This window comes from Dromaius novaehollandiae, chromosome 5, assembly GCF_036370855.1.
Source record: "Dromaius novaehollandiae isolate bDroNov1 chromosome 5, bDroNov1.hap1, whole genome shotgun sequence".
NCBI lineage: Eukaryota > Metazoa > Chordata > Aves > Casuariiformes > Dromaiidae > Dromaius > Dromaius novaehollandiae.
The window spans coordinates 27,606,837-27,628,713 of record NC_088102.1 but is presented as its reverse complement, the minus strand read 5'-3'; the positions used below and the strand labels follow the sequence as shown (position 1 = coordinate 27,628,713).

Genomic DNA, 21,877 nt, shown 5'->3' with positions numbered 1-21,877 from the left:
TCCCCGGCGGGCCAGCGAGGCGGCGGCGGCCCGGAGGCCGCGGGGAGCGGGGCGGGGCTGGGCCGCGGGCGAAGTCGCCCCGCCTTCGCGAGCCCGCTACCAGTACCCGGCAGCGGGGTGGAAGGGGCGCTCCTCGCAGAGCTTACCATAGAGCTGGAGCGGACGGGGCGGGTTCCACCTCTAGCCTTTGGCATTTCCGGTTCGATGTGCGTCATATCCGGGCGGCTCTGAGATGCCGGTAAGAACCGCGGGGGGGGCACGGGTCGGCCCCCCCCCCCCCGTGGGGCACCGGGGTTGAGCAGGCCGCGGAGCGGGGAGGGGCCGTCCCGTCCCGTCCCGTCCCGTCCCGTCCCGTCCCGTCCCGTCCCGTCCCGTCCCGTCCCTCACGGCAGCGCACCGGCCCCGCGGTGGGGGAAGGGAGGCGCACCTGCCCCGGGGGGAGGGACACTGCTGGTCTGCCGCCCTGTGCCCTGGAGCCCCCGGGCCGACCCCCGACGTGGGCGGGAGTGAGCGGGGCTGGGGACCGCCGCGCCCCAGCGCGAGCCCTCCCGCCTGGGGCGCTGAGGAGCCGGGCCTGCGGCTCCGGCAGCCTCGGCCCGCGAGGCGCTCGGGCGCCGCCATCCCGGGTGCGGGCTCGGTGGGGGCGGCGGCCGCGCAAACGCGAATATTTCGGAGCCGCGGCTTCTGCTTCCTGGTCTGACTTGCTCTGCTCTCGCTCTGCTTGCTGCGTTGTCCCTACGCGGCTGGCGGAGGGTGAGGTCCCGTACCGAGCGCGTTGCGCACACTGCTTGTTGGGAGTGCTGGGGGAAGACTTTCAAGTCTTTTTTTTTCTTTGCTTATCCAATGTTATTATTTTTTGAATACATTCTATAGGGTTTGTGATTGTGATGCAAGGAGAACAACTGTAGTTTGCTTTCTCCTCTGAACACTAGCGCTTTCCAAGTAAGCAAAAATTGGAACATATATTTATTTTTCCTTGTAGCCTAAAGAAGAAACTTATTTTACAGGTATCATGTGTTTTTTGTGAAATAAATTTTAAAGGGAAGCTATGTAAAACGTACCTACCTACCTGTGCTCATCAAGAAACTTCCGACAAGAAAGTAGGTGAACATCTTAACTGGTAGGAAAAGCAGAGGTTTCTTCATGACAGGTTGTACACAAATATGGGTGCCTTTCTTCAACAATTTGAATAATCGTGCTGTTTTACAGGTTGGGAAGTCAACCTGCTTGTTTCTTGTGTGTTTTGTGTGGTTTTCAGTTGATCCCGTAACATTTTCCAGGGCAAACAATTTTAATTTAAAATTATATATTGCAAAGGAAATGTGTAAAATAATCTTTGCAAACGAATTTCACATCATTAGGATGTTAATCTTTTGGCTCAGTGATAATAGAAAGGCAGGAACATGGATAAATGAGAGTTTTCCCTGTTCTTTAAGGTATATTTTAAGCTTATTTGTAGCGCCCACCAAAATTTTTTCTCTATTTTCTTGGTTCCTATTCCTTTATATCTCTTTTTGTTTGTTTGTTTTAGGTTAAATTGAATATTTGCCCAACACAGCTTCTTGCAGGAAGACCACCACACTGTTTTGCATTTAGGAAAATTGAGAATAAACAGGGAGTGTTGTTCTCTCTGAATTCAAAAATCTGTGCCTTGCCGAAGACAACTGCAGGAATCGGAAACTTGAATCAATGTTATCGGATGAGTTAGAATCCAAACCTGAGGTGAGCAATTATGAATTGGGTTTGGTTCCCAGAAAAGTCTGTCAACGCTTAGAAAAAGTTCATTGAGTTTACTCAGTTTCCTACTTAGATATTAATTCCCAGAATGTTTTCAGTGACATGTTGCAAAACTTTGATGTTTTGTTTTGAATGGTAAAAGATTAAAGATCATTGCAATTTTTCCCCCTCTGAGTTTCAGCCAATATGTTTGCCTATTCTCACGTTACGTTATCTTTTTTCACTATTATGTTATTTCTGTTAAAAGAATAAAATAAATTACTGACTACTTCTTTCCCTCAGACAAAATGGACATTGCTTGGTTTAGCGGAGTTTAGATTATTCTATTAGCCTTAGCCCATTCTGATTTTTAAAGTACTCTTACTTCTATTAAGGGGTTGCCAGAAATGATAGATTGTAGCACCCAAGGGATCCTGGTTACTAGATGCCAGGCTGTTGGATTGCTCCCAGGTTCAACCAGTAGCATAGCAGAGCATGAATTGCAACAATGTATTTGGATGCACACGTTAAGGCTCATGGTGCGCACCCGGCTGGCCACAGATGCATTAACGCAAGCAGGAGTATGGTAGCTCTAGAGGTAAACAGAAACAGCATTCACATAAAACATGAACAGTGTGAAAAGCCATATTCCTACTTACCCAACAATGAAGGTTTTAAGTTTGTGGAAAATAAGACGAATACCCTCAGTCGCTTAGCTCACATGAACACACATTCACAGGTCTCTCCGGTCTCTGCCAGGTCTGAAGTCCTTACAGTGTCTGTGCCCAGGCCCTGGGCTCTTTAGTCCGGTCTCTGGTCAGATCTTGGGTCTTTCCAGACTGTGGCTTCCTCCTGTTCACAGGCTAGTCCGACAAGAAATTTGCTAGCAGAATGCTCACTCATGGAAAATAGTTAGGAATGGGGTTTAGGACTGCAGTGAACAGACACAGAAGTGCCCTGACCAACAGCCTGATAATGTGTGACTGGCTTCTTTTATCTCTCCCATCCCCATTTTCTATGGCTGTTCCCTCAACTGTCCCTCCCTGTCCTTTTATCCTTCCCCTAAACATCCTGTAAGTTCTGCACATGCCTACAGTCCCTGTTGCATCCTAAATTCAGTTTGTTCTTTCCTGTGAGATCAATTCTGGTAACTCAGGAAAATATTTTTTTCTTGTCAGTAACAAAAGTTTCTGGTTGAACCTCTTTAACATGGCCCATTGATCAGGGTCTCCAGAGTTCTGGTCTTTGCCTGTTATCTGCAGTTTGTTAGACATAACCCACAGTTTGTTACATTCAACATACAGTAGTATCTGCATGTTTAATTCACTACCTCTCCCAATTCTTGCCTTTGTTTTTTGGCTGAATAGCCACTAACCAGCTGTCTTTAATTTCTCCCCACTTAAAAGTGCTGAAGACCACATCACCTGCTCTCCTGGGTTTTATAGTTAGTTCACAGTTTTACCTCTTCAGAGGGCTGCAGTTCTAGAGCAGTGGACTTAGTACTGCTGTGACTTACCTTTTAGGGAAGTCTGAAGGTCTAAATAGATTTGTTTTTGTCAAGTTTTCTGTTTCTTTTTCAGTCCATATGCAACATAGCTATGTTAAAGTGGTATTCTAAGAAGAATGATTGTTATGCTGGTAACTCTTGACAGCTCAGGTGATTTGGTGATATATTTGTTTCTTAATGGAGCAGCCAAAGTCCTTCCAGGCACACTATTCAGGAAGAGTAGCTGCAAGTTTGTAGTTTCTGTGTAGAAACTACTGCCTATAGTCTTGGCTTGGGTTGTGAGGAGTTCCTTTCTCGTCTTGTGGTTGATATCTCACAGCTGTTGTTGCATTTTGTCCCAGTCCAGAACAACAGGGTAGAGCACTTTGTTGCTTCAGTCTGTGGGTGGGTAGATTTCCACAGATTATTTCTGATTACCGATGGGACAAGGATAGTGAGAACACTTGTTCCTCAAATATGAACTGTAAGTGGGCCTCTTTTCTTCTTGACTTGAGTAAGGTATCTGTCCTGTTTTCCCATGGCAGGGTTGCATTTCCTTCCCAGCAAACCCAAAACAGAGAGTAAGCAATTAGTCAGCAGGAGCAGGTCTCATGCATGAAAGCTACAGTGGTTGCAGGGGGCATCCTTTCCCATAGATGCCCTCTTCTACACTATATTCCTCAATCTTGCTTAAGACCATTTTGCACTGCAACTTGCTATTCCTTTGAGTTGTGAACTACCCAATCCCATACACATTCTCTTTCTAGCTGTGGTTGTGAAAGTTAACTGTTAAGTCATGTTATTTTCTGATCTTTTGACCCAAAACTGGAAGATATCTTTCTTGCATCTTTCCCAAATAGCAGTTCAAGTTTCAAGTTATCTCTGAAAGTCCTTCATGATTTTATATCCTCTGATAAGCCATGGCAGCATAACAGTCATAGTCACTGGTGTTCTTTGATTTCCCCTACCATGTGTGAAAGGTGTTCGTTAAGAGCTAACTATTTGTGTACAAGTAGCATGCTAGGTAATATTAATCAAGGCAGTATGTATGGATGGACTGTGTAAATTTCATTGCTACTTTAACTGTTTTTATCCCTAAAGTAGCCACCAATGTATGTGTAAATGTTTAATACTTGAACAGAGGTGAATTCTCCTTTGATTAGGAGTCACAAAGCTGCTTGGAGACAGTTTGTATGGGCAGATGTGTCTGCTTTTTCTTGTGGATTCCCTACCCCCAAAGCTGTCTTGCCTGCATTCCACAGGGAGGTGATAAGATCTGCATTTTACATATTTTAAACCTTTAAGGTGATTTGTTACAATTGCAAATAATTCCAGCCATGCCCACTGCACAGGTGCACCGCAGAGTGCTTTCTGGCATCTGGATAGCTCCAATACAATTAAAATAATCAAGTGAACTATAGCTCTAGTTGATAAATTGAATATGGCTATTGAAAGGGAGATGGAGGAAGGTGTTTTAGCCTTTCAGCCTTTCCTTTCTCTCCCCTTCAGCACTTTATAGGGGGAGATTGAGTGTATTCTCCAGAGGATGTGTGGGAGGATGGCATCCCAGTTTACAGCTGATAATCCTCCTGCCACCCACACCCTTTTGCTCCAACCCTCTCTTGCCCCGACCTAGTAAATGTTATTTTGATCTCTATTCTGTAGTGGTTCACTGGTTTAAATTTAGAACAGTTCTAATATCAGTTAAAAACATAGTCATTGCTGCTCTATGAGTCTAGCCTTGGCTCTCCAGATACTCGCTAGGAAGATTGATCTGGACACTAACACTGGGCCAACCTTTGCCCCCAACAAAGAAGGATCAGCAATGTCTGATGCTTCTTGGGGTCCGAATCATCTGATAAGAGGGGAGGAGGTCTGTGGTGAGACATGCTTTAACCTGATCCATTCCATAGGCCCATATTATTTGTTTTTTTAAGGTATATATTTTTAAATATCTATAGGAGAGATTCTCAGTTCTTTAAAAAGACTTTGTTTCTCTCAGATCAGGGACATTATCAGAACCTTCTTGGTAACATGAGCAAGCTGCACTGCCTGCGGTGTTATACCAAAACTGATAGACTGAGGTCATTTCATGTTAATGGCTGACATCTCAACCATCTCTTGTTCACTGTCAGGGATGACAATTACTTGTTTAGCGACAAGAGCCAAGGAATATTTTACATTTTTAGTAGGTACACCATTCACATTACTTAAAGCATTTCCAGGGTTAAGTGGTGTTTCAGCAGAAGTAATTTAAGGAAGATATATTGAAGAAGGCAGTACGGCAGAACCCAAAAAGTCAAATTGCTCATAGGAACATGGAGCTGAATTTTGTTCATTTTGTCCCTCCCCAAGGTTCGTAGATTCTCTCTGTACAGCTCACATCTGGCCTGTAAAGTCTGAATCTGTAAGTTGAGAATACCCTTTTGCAATTCATCAGTATAAAAATCTGTTTAAAATTCCAAGTTTTTTTTTAGTAGAGCTTGGCTATAGAGTAAAATCACTTTAAAACTCATATCACTGCTTTTGTGGTTTGTTAATATTCTGTCCATTCAATTTCCCTAACTATTCCTCTTCAGGTGCCCCCAAGATGCCCTAAGGGTTTGGTTACAAATTCTAACACTTTGGGCATGTTCGCAGGAGGTTCAGCCCCCTCCTTGCATAGGGTTTGTATACCAGCTGTCTTGGGAATACTTCCTGCCTGTTTAGATCCTGTTTTGTGATGCCACATATTATGTGGTTGTTCAGTCTGATGGACTGCAGCATCCAGGAGATTCCTCCTCTCCTGGTCCTCTAGATAAGAGACCACTGGACTGTTCCCAGGTCCAGCCAGCAGCAATGCTGAACCTGAACTGCAGAGATGTTCCTATGCACACCCAGACAGTACAGACATGGCTGGCCATAAACACATTAACACAGGCAGGAGGGCAGTACCTTTACAGGCACCCACGTAAAACATGACCACAAGTGGCCTAAACCTGTTCCTACTCTCCAGATAATCAGGCGTGAAGTTCGCTAGCTTATCACACATGCCCTCACTCACCTCACATGCATACTTACGTTCATGGATCTCTCTGGTTTCCAACCCAGACCTTCCAGTATCTGTGCCCAGGCCCTGGGCTTTTTAATCCAGTCTCTGGCCAGGGTCTTGGGTCTTTCCAAGCTGTGGTTTCATCCTGTTCACAGACTAGTCCAACCTGAAGTTCACTACCTGAACACAGTTATTCAGAAACTATTTAGGAACAGCGTTTAGTAAGAAGATGAGATGGACTACAGTGCCCAGGCACAGCAGCATACTGACCAACAACTTGCTAAGGTGTGCTCAGCCCCTTTTATCCCCCTCTTCCTGTTTTCCACGGTGGTTCTGCCTCTAACCGCCTTGATACCTCCCTTTGTCCTGCCTTTAATCCTTCCCCTAAACATTCCATAAGTTTTTCACATTCCCACAGTCCCCCTTAAGACAACCCATAATAAGTTTTACCAAGTCCCACAATTTCCCTCACGCTGCATTAAAAGTTTGCTCTTTCCTATGAGACCCATCTGGTAACTGGTGATAATCTTGTTTTCTTATCATTTACAAAGTTTCTGGTTGAATCTCTTAAAGGTTACACTCAAGTGGTCCCTGTAAGGCCCATCCGTCAGCGTCCCAGGAGTTCTGGTCTTTGTTACTCTCTTATCTGCAGTTTGTTAGAGTTTGTGTATCTGTGTTTAATTTATTACCTCTCCTGCTTCTTGTCTTTGTCTTTTACACTGAATAGCCAATTATCAGGTATCCTTACAATTTCCTTTTTGCTTTCAGTTGCTAAACCAAATTAGAAGAAACTTAAACCAGTGTACAGTTTTTGTTGTGATTTTTCTTCCCATATCTGCAGTTGCTGTAGTTGTCACACAGGTATTAAGTGATTTTAAACATGAAGGGAGGTTTCCGAAAATACTTAGCTGTTAAGATGCAACTGTCACATGAGAAGTTGTATTTTCATGTAATTATTTGATGTAGAGATGGGAGAGTATATTTGGTGATTGGTTTGCTTTAATTTATGGGAAGGATTTTTTTAATGATAATTTTTAATAGTGAGGGTGATTCATGTCCTTTTATTTACTGATGCTTCTTCCCCCCCCCCCTTCCCCCCCAGTCTCTATATAGCTTGATGTTACTTTACAAAGAAAATCAAAGGGCTCCCTTTTTTTTCATCCTTTTGTAGTTGCTACCTTCCCCCCCCCCCCACCTTGTGGCTTAGTGTTGCTGTGTATTGGTGGAGGGTTTGAAGCAAAGCTTTCCTATTGTAGGTCAAAAGTTTTGTTTAAAGCATTCTGTATAAAAATAAAAGATACAAGAATCCATAAAACATGTATATTACATGACTGGGCAGGCAGCAGTAGGGATTGCAGATAATATTTAAATGAAAGATAATTCAGTAATTTAGAGTCATTTTGCTGCACAAATTTGTTAGTCCCATTTCTCTTTCTTTTTGTTGCTTTCCTTTGTTATTTCCTTTGTTATTCCTCTGTCCCTTCTTGTATTTTTCCCCTCCTGACCCATTTTATTTTAAATTAGAATGCAAGTCTTTTGGAGAGAGACTGTCCCTTATTACTTATGTGTTTTTTGAGAACATAGAAAGTTTCCAAAATGGTTTTGACTGGGGCCTCTGGGTAATCTTATAATATACATAATAGGGAATAATTCTAATGTTTTAAAATGCAGTGTGGCTTGTGGCCTAGTTTATGTAGCATATTGCCATCTGAGTGACTTCAAGACTTATTTTTTTACCTTCACAATTGTCAGGGAGCAGCAAGGGCCAGCTGCTCCCTAAGGGCAGGTGAGCCAGGAGCCAAGAGCGAGCCCAGCGCAGGCAGCGCCCTCACCAACACAGAGCAGTCCCACAGTACCTGTGCACAGCAGGCAGAGGCAGGCACAGCTACAGGGTCCATTGATAGCCCCCACCAGGGCAAAGCAATGAACCAAGTCCAGGGTCCATCCAGGCAGTCCAGTCGGGAGCAGCAGGAGATGGGGGCGGTGACAGAACGAGAGAGAGGGCTGCAACATCAGTCTGTGGTTCATCCAGGAGAAGAGGCTGGAGACAGCTGCACCCACAGCAGAGCTCAGGGTATATGTGTGTGCACATGCCCAGGTCTGAGCTTAAATGGAGCTCCTGGGCCCATGGGCAGGAGCTAGGGTCTCAGGTGAGGCCACTCAGGGCCCTGACAGCGGTATCTCCTAGAGATAGATGTGTCTGAGGAAGCATGAGTATTTTCAGTGCTTTCATGACAGGAAATGGGCATAGAGAAATTAGAGCCCAAAATATGAAGTGCCCTCTTGTTTTCTTCAGTTTCTTTGGTTAAACGCACCTGGTCCTGGTGTAGTAAAGGTTCAAAACGCTGATATTTGCTATAGAAATAATTTGGAATTGGGTGCTCAGTAGTTCTGAAAGTTAATCCCCAAGGCAGTCACAACATCCACGTATGAAATAATAATTACTGACTGCTGTTTGTTTGTTTGGGTTTTTTTAATGGTCTTGTGATTTAAGTCAACAGATAGGACCATTTGTCTTTTTCCACTCTGCTCCTTTTGACACTGATGAACCTTCTCGCTGCACAGAGAATGCTGCCTGGATTCTCTGAGAATACATGTTAAAAATGTGTCAAAATGAGAGTAATATGAATACTTATCTTGTACAGTTTTCTTTTAAGTGCCAAAGATAAAGAAATTCCAATGCATACCGTTGTTTGCTAGACAGCATAGAATGCAGCATCTTTACGTGGAGCGGGTTCCTAGAGATAAGGAGTGGTGACTTAAGGGCTGGTTTTGGTGCATTGTTATTTTTTAATATTTCTTTTATCCATGCTCTTCAAAGTATTTTGAGAATGTGAGTGTAGGGGTAAGTCTGTTTGGCAGAGCTTATAAGCCAAATGAAGAGGGTTTTGAGAGACATTTTTTCTGAAACATGGAATCTCCGTTTAGGTCTGTCAGAAATTACCTTTTCTAGTCTTTCTGTTCTCCAAAAGTTTAATTCCATACAGGAGAGGGATTTGAGACCGTATATATATATATATATATTTTTTTTAAAAGCAACTTGTGGAGTATACAGAAGAATTAGTTCAGTATTTTCATTATAAAAGTTGGGATGTGTATCTCCTAATTCCCAGCAATACTTCCTTTGTTAAATCAGACTATTTTAATATGGACTGTTGTGGCACTGGTAACAGGAAAAAAAAAGTGTGTTTTCTATGTCCATGCTTTGGAGGTGAAGCTAAATACTCTTGTTTTGGAGTGGTTCCAGAGGCTTAGAGGGGCCTAGGATTACATCCAGCAGTGTAGCAAAAGACTGAACTTTGAGATATTGTCAGGGGAGAGAATGAGTAAACAAAGTACATGCTTTGCTGCTCTGAATTTGGTTACATATAGTTACACTTTCAGGGGGCTGGAAAAGCCCTTCTCTGACTTCTAGTGTCTTTCCAAATTTTAGGTTACTTTTTGGTAATTCAAGATTTCTAGGAATTAGCCAGAAGTACTTTTTACATAGGCATTGCTGACTGATGTTAAGGATAGCTGTATCTGTTGAACTGAATGACCTGGGCATTCTCACCTCCTGGGCCCATCAAGATGAGGGCTGTTCCCTATTTCTGATCCTAGGTCCAGCCAGTAGTGAGGTTTAGTGCAATTTTCAACTGGGCACACACACAGCCTGTACAGATGTGGCTCATGACAAACATTAACACAGGACAGTAGTACCTTTTCCCACATAAACACAAAGGGCACAAATAGCCCAATCCTGTTTCTAAGAATTGCTGCTTAGAGGAAACCTCCTTTCATGGGTTTCTCCAGTATTTGGCCCCAGACCTCTCATCCTGCTTGTCTGGCTTGGGGTTTGCTAGTGCCTCACACACACAGGCTAGAGGGCACAATCACATGGGAAATAGTTTGGAATAGAGTTTAATAAGAAGACAGGACACACTTTGGAGATCAGGTGCAGGGCTTGGCAGACCAGTGAAATGACTAGCCTCCTGCTTACGTGTAAAAGCCTCTTTTATTCCCTCCTCCCTTTTCCCATGCTTGGCCTGTCGTAATGCACCTTGCCCCTTCCCTTTTCTTGCCTTTGGCCTTTCCCCTAAACAACCCATAATCCCGATCAGTCCCCAAAATCTCTTGTTCAGTCCCCAAATTCCTCTCCACAGAATGAATCCCAGAATAAGTCCTATATCCCTTTATGCAATAGTCCCCCTTAGTTTGCATAGCATTCTGGAGAGTTTCTTCTGCTGGATCCTCTTAGTGGGTGGGTTTCACACTAGGGACAATGGCTTCAATTGTTCACCTTTGATGGTTTTAGGAGTAGCTGATTTGGGTGGATTAGACTGTCTCCCTTCCCACCTTGTCATCCCCATCTTCTTCCTCTGATCATTATCTGTCTATTTTGAATAGCCATTAGTCAGATAGGCTTACAACTAGTCTTTCTCTACCTTTTTTATTTAAAAGGCCAACTTTATTTCAGTTAAGTTTTGAAAGACAATAATTAAACAAAATACCTGAGTCAAAGGCTGAGCATGGAAAATGTTTACTTGGAAGGTTAGACCATAGTAAAGTATGAAGCGATAAACCAGGAATTAAAAAAGAAAATATGAGGCAGCCTATGTAGCCTTTAGTGTAGTCTACAATGATCCAGAGCAGTTTATTGTATGTTAAAGAAATAACAATTTTGTAAGTATTTCACAGATGACAAATGCAAATGATGTATTCTTGGTCACTGATATAAGTTGAAAAGCTTTCATTTACTTTTGAGTTTATTAGATTATATTCTTTATCCCTTACAAGACAGTGTGGGCTAATGGAGTGGGTTTAGTACCTTTTTTAAATGACTTATGCTACTCTTGAACTGATCTTCAGTATCTCTTTTCAGCTGCTGGTTCAGTTTGTTCAGAATACTTCTATTCCACTGGGGCAAGGGCTGGTGGAATCGGAACCAAAGGACATCACCTGTCTTTCTCTCCTTCCTGTTACTGAGACCTCAGAATGCAACAGACTGATGTTGCCAGGTAAAATCTATGGAGCAGATCTTTGTGGGTGTGTCATTTATACAGATGTCCTTAATGCGGCACTGTGGCACGCATCATCCTTGCCTCTTGCTGATATGGCATTCCAGTGGTGGAGAAAAAAGTTCAGAAGGATGACTGAAACTTTTCTCATTTAATGATGAAGTTTGGCTAGATAGAGAATTCCTTCCTCCTCCTGTCTCTCTCATTTTCTAATTGTTTTTACTGGAAAAAATGACTTCTTAGGTATCTTTTAGTCATTGTACACTTCTTGTTTTCTCTGTTTTCACTTTCTTCACTAGATGATGAAAGAGATCTCACTTCTCCAAGTCACACTAATTCTTCCAAAGATGTTTCTTCATCTGCTGTCTTGAGAAGCCTCCAGGTAAATGTGGGCCCTGATGGAGAGGAAACAAGGGCACAGAATGTACAGAAATCATCTGAGCTTCTGTCAACTTCAGAGACTTCCAGTTTATTGCAAGATCTCCAGCCCAGTGACAGCACTTCATTTATTCTTCTCAACCTAACGAGAGCAGGTAATTCTCCTTCTGTCTATCCGGCCGGATATGTCCCAGACAACAGAATGCAGGAGATAGAAGTACATCTCTGTCCCTGCTGCTTATGAAGGGAAAAGATCACGAAACTTGCTGAGCGTTATTGGATATGTCAGGAGCATTTAACTATCAGCAGCTTCCTATAGTGCAGAGGTCAGTGAAAACATTTTTAAGTGCAGATAGTACATCTGTACCATGAACACTAGCCTCTGGGAAGCAAAAGAAACTGCCCTCTATTGCACTGTCCTGTTTCATGGAGTTGTCTTCTTTTTTAGGGCTGGGGTCTCCAGCAGAACACTTGGTGTTTGTTCAAGATGAAGCAGAAGATTCTGGGAATGACTTTCTCTCTCATGATAGCACAGACAGCAGTACCCCATGGTTCCTACGAGTGCAAGAATTGGCCCATGACAGTTTAATTGCTGCCACTCGGGCACAGCTCGCTAAGAATGCCAAAGCAAGCAATAATGGTAGGAAATCTCCTGATTCTGTCTCAAAAGTTGAATCTTCTGTACAAGGCCCCTAGTTTCAGCTGTAGTTGTTTGTTTGTAGAATAGCCAATGAATTATATAAAGTTGTTGTGAAGTCAGTTTAGTAGTTTGAGTTTAGGGAAGTTCATTAATATCTGTGCTGGTTCTTTCTTTCTCTTTCTCTCGCTTATAATCTATTCTGACATGTCCTAAAATCATCAGAGACAGAGAATTATACAGAACAATCACTTTATTTTTCTGTAATATACATAGGCTCCTCAGTTTTTCTCAGGGAACAAGCTTTGGTGGAAGCGCCAGTTCTCTTGCAGTTCTGTTCTCAGGCATACTTAAAGAGTATCTTCTTTTCAACTGCAGCTGCTTGTTTTTCAACTTTCATTTTCACTTTGAAGTATCTATTTTTAATGCATACTATATTTCATACTTTCTTCTTCTTAGCTCCACTAGGTTTGGAGATCAGCTTTCTGGGGGATACTTAATTGGACTTAGTCACATGTTTTATGACTTATTATTTCAATAAAGAATTGCAATCAAATGCAGTATCTCTTTTTTAGCTAAGAGATTTTAAAATATAGTTACCTTGACTGATATTTAAAACTGAATAGCTGATATTGATATACAGACCATTTTTCTGGTTTCTGATGAATTGGCTTTATGTTATTCCTGTGATAAGCCTCACCTGGTGGCAGCTAGTCTGATATGGATAGCTTGCTGGGAATAGCTTATGGGCCTGGAAAGGTTCATGAATGTGTCTGATCCCTGTTATGGGCTAGGTAGGAGTGTGTAGGGCATGGTAAGCTATTAGTAACCAGGAGCATATCTGCCTTACAGACCCGCGTCATATATGATGTTGTTTTTATCTATTAAATTTGATACATTAAAGTTATCTGTCTCCTTTTAGATTTTGGTGGTATTTTTCTTCCAGGTGAAAATGTTCATCTTTGCTCAGGAGATGGGCAGCCGAAAGACTCTAGCCCCATTCCTCATTTATCTCGTGTGGAAAGGAAGCTGAAGTGCACAGTTGAGGGCTGCGATCGGACATTTGTGTGGCCAGCTCACTTCAAATATCATCTAAAAACACACCGGTGAGCAAAAAGAGCTATACGTTGTCATGAGTTTGCAAAAGCATGCTGTGTGTTTGGGATAGCATTGGTTTCCAACATCAGCAAGCTGTGAAACCTGATGTTACTCTTAGAAATAGTAAGGCCGTTGCTTTCTTTAATTCACTTATGTTGAAACACCTTGGCCAAATTTAGATTATTTTTGCAGGTCCTTGTTAATACTGGATTTAGAACATTTATATTTTAACAGGTGCTCAGGAAAGATGCATGACTATCACTATGTACATACATTACTTCTGTAGTACAGTGAACATTAGAATGGGATGGTGTCATGTTTTTATATATCCTTGAACAAAGTTGCTTGTTCTAATAAAGGACCGTAATCTCTTCTACCTGAAAAATCATTGGTCTTTAAGGGAAATTGTGGACAGCTTCCTGCTCTCTACAAATGATCATTTATTGAAAAGTGTGAAGGACTCCGAGAGATATGAGCCCATCACCTTGCCCTGAGGCAGGGCCAGCAAAAACTACATGTACTGTATGTACATTTTTGAACCTCCAGTGGCTGAAATTCTACAACCTTCCTATATAATCTATTGCAGTGCTTTATTAAATCTTTCTGGGTAGGAAATGGGCCATGTAATAGGATGAAAAGATTTGACATATCTGAATGACTTCTTCCAGTGGACTACACGGACTATGGCCATATGGTAGTTCCTTAGGACTAATTTAGGCCCCTCACTTTGGCTGAGTCACTTCATTTTTGGATATAATTAATTTCAGTTAATATCCTTTGGCTTTTTATTTAATCAAAACCAAGAAAATGGATTGTTCATGAAAATGTGTGTTGCAGTAGCTGCTTATGAAACAGCTGTTTTGTTGCTTTCTAGGAATGATCGCTCCTTCACCTGCCCAGCAGAAGGCTGTGGAAAAAGTTTCTATGTCTTGCAGAGGCTGAAGGTTCATATGAGAACTCACAATGGTGAAAAACCCTTTGTGTGCACGGAGCTGGGCTGTGGGAAACAATTCACAACAGCTGGAAATCTGAAGAACCACCTACGAATTCACACTGGTGTGTTTTAGACCTCACCTATTTGTGGTCTGCAGAGGCAGGGTCTTTACTGAGGAAATAACCACTCCAGCCTTCAGCCTCAAACTTTGTGAAAATACTATGCTCGTATATCTCTGACCTTCATTAGTGTCTGTTTCCTATCAATTCACACTGATCTATCAGTGAAATTAATCAACTGCTTCCCCTTTTACTATTCTGTATAATTTCATACAGGTTTCACCTTTCAAATACTATATGATGATGTTGTGTTCCTACTCTCAGATCTATGCTCTGAAGATTCCCTTCCCCGCCTCGCCCTGGTTGTTTGATTTGAGGGAGGCAGGGGGAGTGTTTTGTTTTTTGGAAAAACTAGATCGTTCCCAAGGGAATAGTCAGTGAATACCACTGTTGTAAGTATTTTCCTAAGGGAGTTATTTGAAGTTCCTGAGAAGCACAGTAGCTTAGATGTTTCTGCAGTGTAGAGTCTTGAACTCACAGTCATAGCTGGGCTGACATCTGGCTGAATCTTGGCTACCTTATGTTACTTATGCTGCTTGTAGAATGACTACATTTGGGAAGTTTAGGGAAGCGAGGAATACAGCGGAATGAGTATCAAAAAATATACCAGTCTAATAGAAAAAAGCAATGTTTAGAAGACAGTATTTTGACGTGCAAACTGCTCTGTGCTAATGTTGGTCAGGGATGTTTACTATATGCTGGAGCCTATGTACTCTAACTCATGCTCAGCTTTTTATATTAAATAAAACAAGAACCTTTATTCCATAGTGCTGTATTTTATACATGGTTTGTTTATGCTATCTTCTCTGCAGAATTTGATCCTGCCTTGTCAATATTTATGGAAGTTGGTATATCAGCCAAAGCCTTGACAACTGCATAAAGTCTTTTAGGTGTTTTTATCCCAGAAATGTATTTGAGAGAGGCACACAAGTTCCAGCTGAAAAAATCAGCAATTTAATAGTTAGCAAAGTTGACAATGAATATTCATGGCATTTTGTTTGTTTGTTTTTTAAGCCTCAGAGTTACCATACCACTGAAATAAATGCTCCAGTTCAGGCCTCTCAGAATATTATTAGAGATACCCTGGTAGCACAGGAAGGTAGCATTGCATTACAGTTGGTTAAGATTTCCAAATAACCTGCACAACTATAAGAGCACAAGGCATCTCTAGTAAAATGAAGTCTCAGATTATGTGCGCTGCTAACAGCTGTGTGTGTTTTCTGCCTTATTTAACACTACCATATGCTATGTACTTTGTGTATATATATATAGAATAAGGTTGCTATTTTAAATAATTTGAAATTTAGCTAGAGGACACATGGTTTGTGGGCAGATGTTGAGATGTAGCTAAAAATTATATATGCCAATAGTAAATTTTTGCATGTGTAGTGGCAACAGCCATATTTTGTACTTAGCTTTCTTTTGCACTTAAAGCTCCCAGCCACAGCATGGGTAAAACTGACAGGCCCAGCTGATACATGCACAATCCTCCATGATAGAATGTGTTCTGCAGTCAATGGAGTAGTTGCTTCTGGAGGAGTAAATAATAACTTTCTAAATGGCACATTGATAATGTGCAATTAAGAGTTTGATCAGACCAAAGTTGTTTTAAACTGCAGCTGTAAATAGATCTAGAGTTTTCTATAGATGGAACTGTGTGCTGTTATTTTTGTCAGTGCTAGTTTTTCTTCCTTGGCCTTTCCCAAATTTTAAATATTTATAAAAAGCTAGAAGTCTCAGGAATCTGCTGTGTATTTCGGCTCTATGCCACCAGTCAGAACATGCTTCATTCATTCTTTTGCTCAGATCCATCGAATGCTACAATAGATATGAAGCTGAGAAATAAACTGCAGGGAGAAGACACTTAAAGACAAAATCATAGTAGAAACAATTTTAACAAGATTATTCCAAAAGAACTGTATATCTGGCAGACACAATAGAAATAGCTAAAACATCTTGCTTCATCTCCTATGGAGTATATCCAGCAGGACTTGCTGTAACTCTGATACAGTAGTCTAGCTAAAGACTTGAAAACATACTGTTAAACATGGTGTACTGAATTCTTTAGTGGGGTGCTGCAGGCAACAGTTAGCTTTAGTTTTCTTCCAGGCTTCATTAAAAGGGGTTTAGAGCAGGTTAATTATATCACATTGCATTGGTGTAGTCATCTACTGATTTATTGTCATTTAGTCAAATACAAAAATAGCTGTGGAGATGCATATAAGTAACAAGTTTCTGCCTATGATAATAAATTGTGCCTTGAATTACTGTTTCTCCACAGAGGCATATAAATGACTGACCCCTCTCTTGCAGGTTTTTGCGGAGGACAGCCTGTTCAGAAATGAAGTGTACAATCTAATATGAAGGGAAATTACTCCCTTGGTATTTATGTACCTGGAGAATCTGTTTAGAAACAGAGGATCCTGGCTTGCCTTTCAGTGAATGATGACCTTTCCGAAAGAATTTTCAGTATTCCCTCTTGAAAGCTGGTGAAGAGAATGCTTTAAAAGGCTTAGGAAGAGTGTGTGTTGTTTTTGTTGAACTTTGATACATGTAAGGCCAAAAGAAAGAACCGAGTAGAGATATTCAGACTGTTCTCAGGCACTTGGATCCCAAGTTAAGATCCCAAAGTCTTAAGAATTTATTTTTCCCTCGTAGGGGAGAAACCATTTCTGTGTGAGGCACAGGGATGTGGTCGCTCCTTTGCTGAATACTCCAGTCTTCGGAAACATTTGGTTGTCCACTCAGGTAGGAGCCTTCATATGACACGCTAAGACCTGTCCGAGGAAAGATCTTTACCGTAGGACTCTGATTTGACTTTTTCGAGAAAAATCCCCTGGTTTCTACAGAACTTCTGGTCATAATTCTTTCACCACTTCCTCTACGGTGCCTGTTGCCTGTAATCTTTAATCTTTGCTGGTCTTTCTGTAGCCTTTTTCCTCAAACTTCATTCTACATTACATGATTCTAAATTCCAATATGTTTTTATTTATTTATTAAATAAAGAATGTTTCTAAAATGTCATGAAGTTGTATACCTGTTTCATAGCTGTCCTTTTTCATTTAAAAGACAGAATCTAGCACCTCTTTACTCTCAACTGTTCCATTTGAAATCTCTCAGGAGTGAGTTTCTGTCACAGGCAGGGATATCCTTTATTTTTTTTATATAGTACATATTTGTAATTGGACAAAGCATTATATGGGAATTTCACAAGTGCGAAATCTGTTGCAAAGTTTCTGCCTTCTATTTTGATTGATCTATCTTAAACATCATCAGCACGTCATAAGTATGCCTTGTTTGGGGGAGGGGAAAGTTTGCTTGGATAGTAACTTTTGGGACTACCTGAGCTCTCTGTGCTTTTTCTTTCCTATCTCCTTGGCTTCTGTGCCATAAGCTTGCACCTACAGACAATGCACTTGGTTGTATTGGGAAAATGATAGACTGCTCTGTAAAATGAGAATCCATTCACAATGACTCACGGTCCAGTCTCTACTTGGTAACATAAGCCAAATGCTGCATTTTTTTGTGTGATAGGAGGAGATGGCTCCCCTCTGCTTGCTTGCATTTAGTCAAGTTTATATTCTGGGTGTGAGACCTCAAATCTTTCCATGTTCCTGAGTAAGAGATTCCAAGTAGCTCGTTCCCTTTCATAAATCAGATTTGAAGATTTTCGTTACTCTTCAGCCTTGAGTTTTCCAACACTTGGCAATATTGGTATCCAAAACTCTTCTGTTCTGGAAGCTTATTTCTTTCTGGGAAACAGGAATAGTTCTCACCTGATTTTTCACTGATAATTAGCATGAACAGTGTCAATGGCCATTTCAAAACAGTCTTAATTTATTACTGACTCCTTTGTTGATGAGGTCTTTATTGCCAGTTTGGTAATTCTTGGAAATTTGTTTTCCTCCTTTTCTCCAAGGAGTGAAGCCCCATCAGTGCCAAATTTGTGGGAAGACATTTTCCCAGAGTGGTAGCAGAAATGTGCATATGAGGAAACACCACTCCCGAATTGGAACAGCTGGCAGCAGAGAGCGAGAACAGCCAGGTAAGGATGGGAAGGTATTCTCTATGGGGAGGAAGTGCTGGAAGGAATTGGTGGGTGGTCAGAAAGAAGGGAAGACGTCTGTCCTGAAAATAAGAGAGTACAAGCTAGTAGAGAATAATACATTTTTCCTCTTGGAGATGAGGATGGATTGCTATCAGAAACATACTCTCCCCTTGTCTAAGATAGAAAACAAAGGTATTTTTCTGTATTACAGTCAAGGGTAGATAAGTTTATTGTTTTCAAAACTAACTTGCATCTGATGTCTTTTCTTGCATGGAATTTTTGCCCTTCATAATATATTCTTGTTGTAAGAAACCTAGTTTTTATGCTATATGAATTATTTAAAGAGAAGGCCAAGCCTGCATGAAATCCTGCCATACTAAGGCGCAAAATAATCGATATAGTAGTTACCACCCGCTGGAGTGCCAGATGCCTAAAGAGTAGGAGCTGATAAAGTAGGTGCTTAGGGAAGAAGTCTGTGTGACTTGGAGGGGCAAAGGTCAGGGGTTGTAGTAGATGATGCAGTATCATTACATCATAAGAATTTTGTTTTACCCTATTTTCACAATAGAGTCACTGATGGGGAGCAGTTTGCTGGAAGAATCTACAGTGCATAGTAAGAATCTCATCTCTATGAACTCTCAACCTAGCCTCGGGGTTGAGTCTCTGCACTTGCCAGATACTGAGTCTATTATTGGAGTGGAGGAGGGTGAGACCAGCTGCTCTTTTTTCCGCCCTCTTATATGTGGTGACTGAAGTGGGATCGATCATTCCTCGTAGAGGCTCACGATGTTGCAGTGGGATGAGTGAACATTGCTTTACTGTGCACAGTGGGGGCGGGTAAATGAAGAATGAATCATAAAACTGGAGTTGGAGAAGACCTACTGGACCAAGTTTCTCTCTTGCAGAGCTTCAGGGGTGAAGTCTGCTGCTTAGGTGTCATTTAGCATGGTGTCATCCATGTTGTGGAATGCCATTTCAAAACTGTTACTGCAGTCCATTCTCTTAAAGCCTAAAGCATTTGCATTGCTGGAGCACATAGGAGCCCCAGTTAAGGACCAGGACCTCATTGTGCTAGGCACTGTACAAACACTGAGTATCTTGAGTAACAGGCCTTCCATCCTTTACCTTCAGAGACTATATTCTAATACATCTCACTGTCAGAAGCTGATTTAATATCTGAAATAAATGTACTACTCAATATCATTTAATTACATTTGCTGTGTTCTTTTCCTGCTTTCCTCAGTCACTTTTCCCAAAAATTTGTTTGGTGTATCAGTTTCTTTAAATTGGTCTACTTGTAGATGTTTTGAATTTTTTCTGAACTTGAAGGCTTTCTTCAGAATTAGCATTATTAAGAATGCAAAGTTTTGCTAGGATCCTGTGCACCTGTAATGGCTCTTATGTGAAGAGAATTTTTTGAGTATATATTGATCCCCAGCTGAATGTAAAGGTGCTGCTGTTGGTAAAGGTATTGTAATTTGGAGGTTCTTGCGGTAGCTCTACCACGTGCCTGTGAATCTGGACTTGATGTGGTTTTGCCACCATCTCATCACTTGATCAGCCCTTAACAGGGAGATGCTCTAGTGAGCTGTCTCCTTTACTACAGTAATTTTATAGGTTAACCAAACAGGCTGTAATTCTTTCAACTAAAAATATCAAAATATTTCAGTATGATGCTAAATTTGAGAACAAAAGTGGAAAATCTTTATTTCATACCATTTTCTGAAGTATATTAAGAGGATAAAAATAAGAAATGTAATCCTGCTTTCAAAACAACACTTTGTTTAGCAAGATGATAGCAAGTTTCAGTTACTTAGTTTGATGCTTTTACTTTCATCAGATTTCAGCAATTTCAATTTAGGGACTAACATTAAAACTTGGGTTTACCTGTCACTGTATTTATGCAGGATACTTCAGTATTTGTTGAAGGCATATAACATACTATCATATATTAATTTAAAATTCAAGCATTTATTTCTCCTGTCTTAAATCTTTTACACTTTACACACTTGGAAATTCCTCTTTCCAGTATTATCAAGTATTATTATGGAAAACTGAAATAAATTTTAGTTGAGACCTTGCAGTTTGTAGATGCTGATTTGAAGTCCAAAATGGCACAACTTTAGAGAGGGGAAAAATGAGAAGATCTGCTTCTGGGTTGAAATTAATTTGTGGTGACCTCAACAGCCCATAATGGGATCTCTGAAACAGTTCTGGTAGTATTTGCTGCTAAGGATTATTTTTGATGTGCTATACAGATTTTGGCAAAGGCCATTGCCAGATTAAATATATACCCTATTTGGGCTTTCTTTTGGAATTCTTATAGAAGATGAGACTGAGGGAGGGTAGGTAACATTAGAAGAGATTAATATGCCAGGAGGAGGTAAGAGGATCTTTGTTTTGGACACAGTAGATAGTCATGTGGTCTGGTTAAAACACCATCTGCATTCAGGAAAATAGTCTTGCCTTGCTAAGTGTGTTTTAGAAATCTCAAGAGGCAGCAATCTTGTCAAATCAAAACTAGCTTCCGATGTCTTCACAGAAATATTCTTGAACTGGATGGCAGTCTTTTGGATGGTTACTTTAATTCTGAACCTGAGTTACAAATCTTAAAAGCTCTTATGAGCCACTTTGTAGTGCAGATAAATTCAGGTTCTGCCTGATCTTTGGCTCTGTTTTCTGCTTTCTTTCAACTGCAGGAATACCAAACATCAGCTTAAAGCCAAATTTGATTGATAGTTGGTGCTTGTCATCCATGCCAGATGCTTACAGTTTTTAACCTATGCGTGGCACCAGTTTCCCAGTAGATGTCATCAGAAAAATTAGGATTCTGGAAACTGCTGGCTGAGCCATTATACTCAAGGTGACTGTGAGCTAGTACAACATGCTATAGTTGCAGACTTTTTGGAGTAAGCTGGATAGATCAAGAAGTTTAGCAAGCCAGTTGTAGGTGATGAAGATAATACACATTCCATGCAATATACAGAGGATAGGATAGTCTTTCCCTACATATAAAGTGTTAATCAGTTGACTGTGTTGACTGTGTGTTTTCAAAAGCAGGAAGAAAACAGAGACATAGTAACAGAAGAAGATGGAAGCTGTGAAGTTAAAAAGGAAAAAAAATGCATGACAGGCTGCAAGGACTCTAGAAGACTTGAACCCAAAGCACATTCTAAGCAGGCAGATTGTCATGTTCTCCTGGAGCCCAAATTAGTCTCAAAATGGACTACAAGATGGAGAACAAGACTGTGTTTCAGTCACCAGGAAGCTAACTTCAGGAGATGTTGCTCATGTTAAATCAGCACATGAGACTTCTTTGCTTTGGGGTGGGGTGAAGGGAAGAGAATGCTGAGCTCCAGCGTGTGGAGGATGTTAATTACTGTTTGACCAAGTATCAGACAGCCTTCCTGCTGGGACTTCTTGGTGCTAAAAT

The 21,877-nt window shown here is 41.2% G+C and overlaps 1 protein-coding gene across 7 annotated transcripts; it reads left to right on the top strand.

Annotated features, from left to right (window-relative positions):
- The first annotated feature begins 108 nt into the window (after positions 1-108).
- ZNF410 (zinc finger protein 410) lies at positions 109-19,647 on the top strand. Of its 7 annotated transcripts, none has more exons than XM_064512341.1 (11): positions 109-238; positions 874-942; positions 1,532-1,722; positions 11,095-11,230; positions 11,530-11,763; positions 12,057-12,248; positions 13,192-13,351; positions 14,218-14,399; positions 17,055-17,144; positions 18,316-18,441; positions 19,013-19,647. In XM_064512341.1, exons 3-11 carry the CDS (start codon positions 1,690-1,692, stop codon positions 19,195-19,197), a joined length of 1,338 nt encoding a protein of 445 aa, XP_064368411.1. In that variant the 5' UTR covers positions 109-238; positions 874-942; positions 1,532-1,689; the 3' UTR covers positions 19,198-19,647. The 7 variants fall into 7 exon arrangements, with proteins under 7 accessions (XP_064368411.1, XP_025976094.1, XP_025976096.1 ...); XM_026120309.2 differs by having other exon boundaries at positions 13,168-13,351; XM_064512339.1 differs by lacking the exon at positions 874-942 and adding an exon at positions 1,008-1,100 and having other exon boundaries at positions 139-238; positions 13,168-13,351.
- The last annotated feature ends 2,230 nt before the right edge of the window (positions 19,648-21,877 follow it).

Coding starts and splice junctions, on each gene's coding strand:
- ZNF410 (XM_026120309.2), top strand. CDS start 1,690: ATGTTATCGGATGAGTTAGAATCCAAACCTGAG. Junction 11,231..11,529: donor CAACAGACTGATGTTGCCAG/GTAAAATCTATG, acceptor TTTCTTCACTAG/ATGATGAAAGAGATCTCACT. Junction 11,764..12,056: donor TCTCAACCTAACGAGAGCAG/GTAATTCTCCTT, acceptor CTTCTTTTTTAG/GGCTGGGGTCTCCAGCAGAA.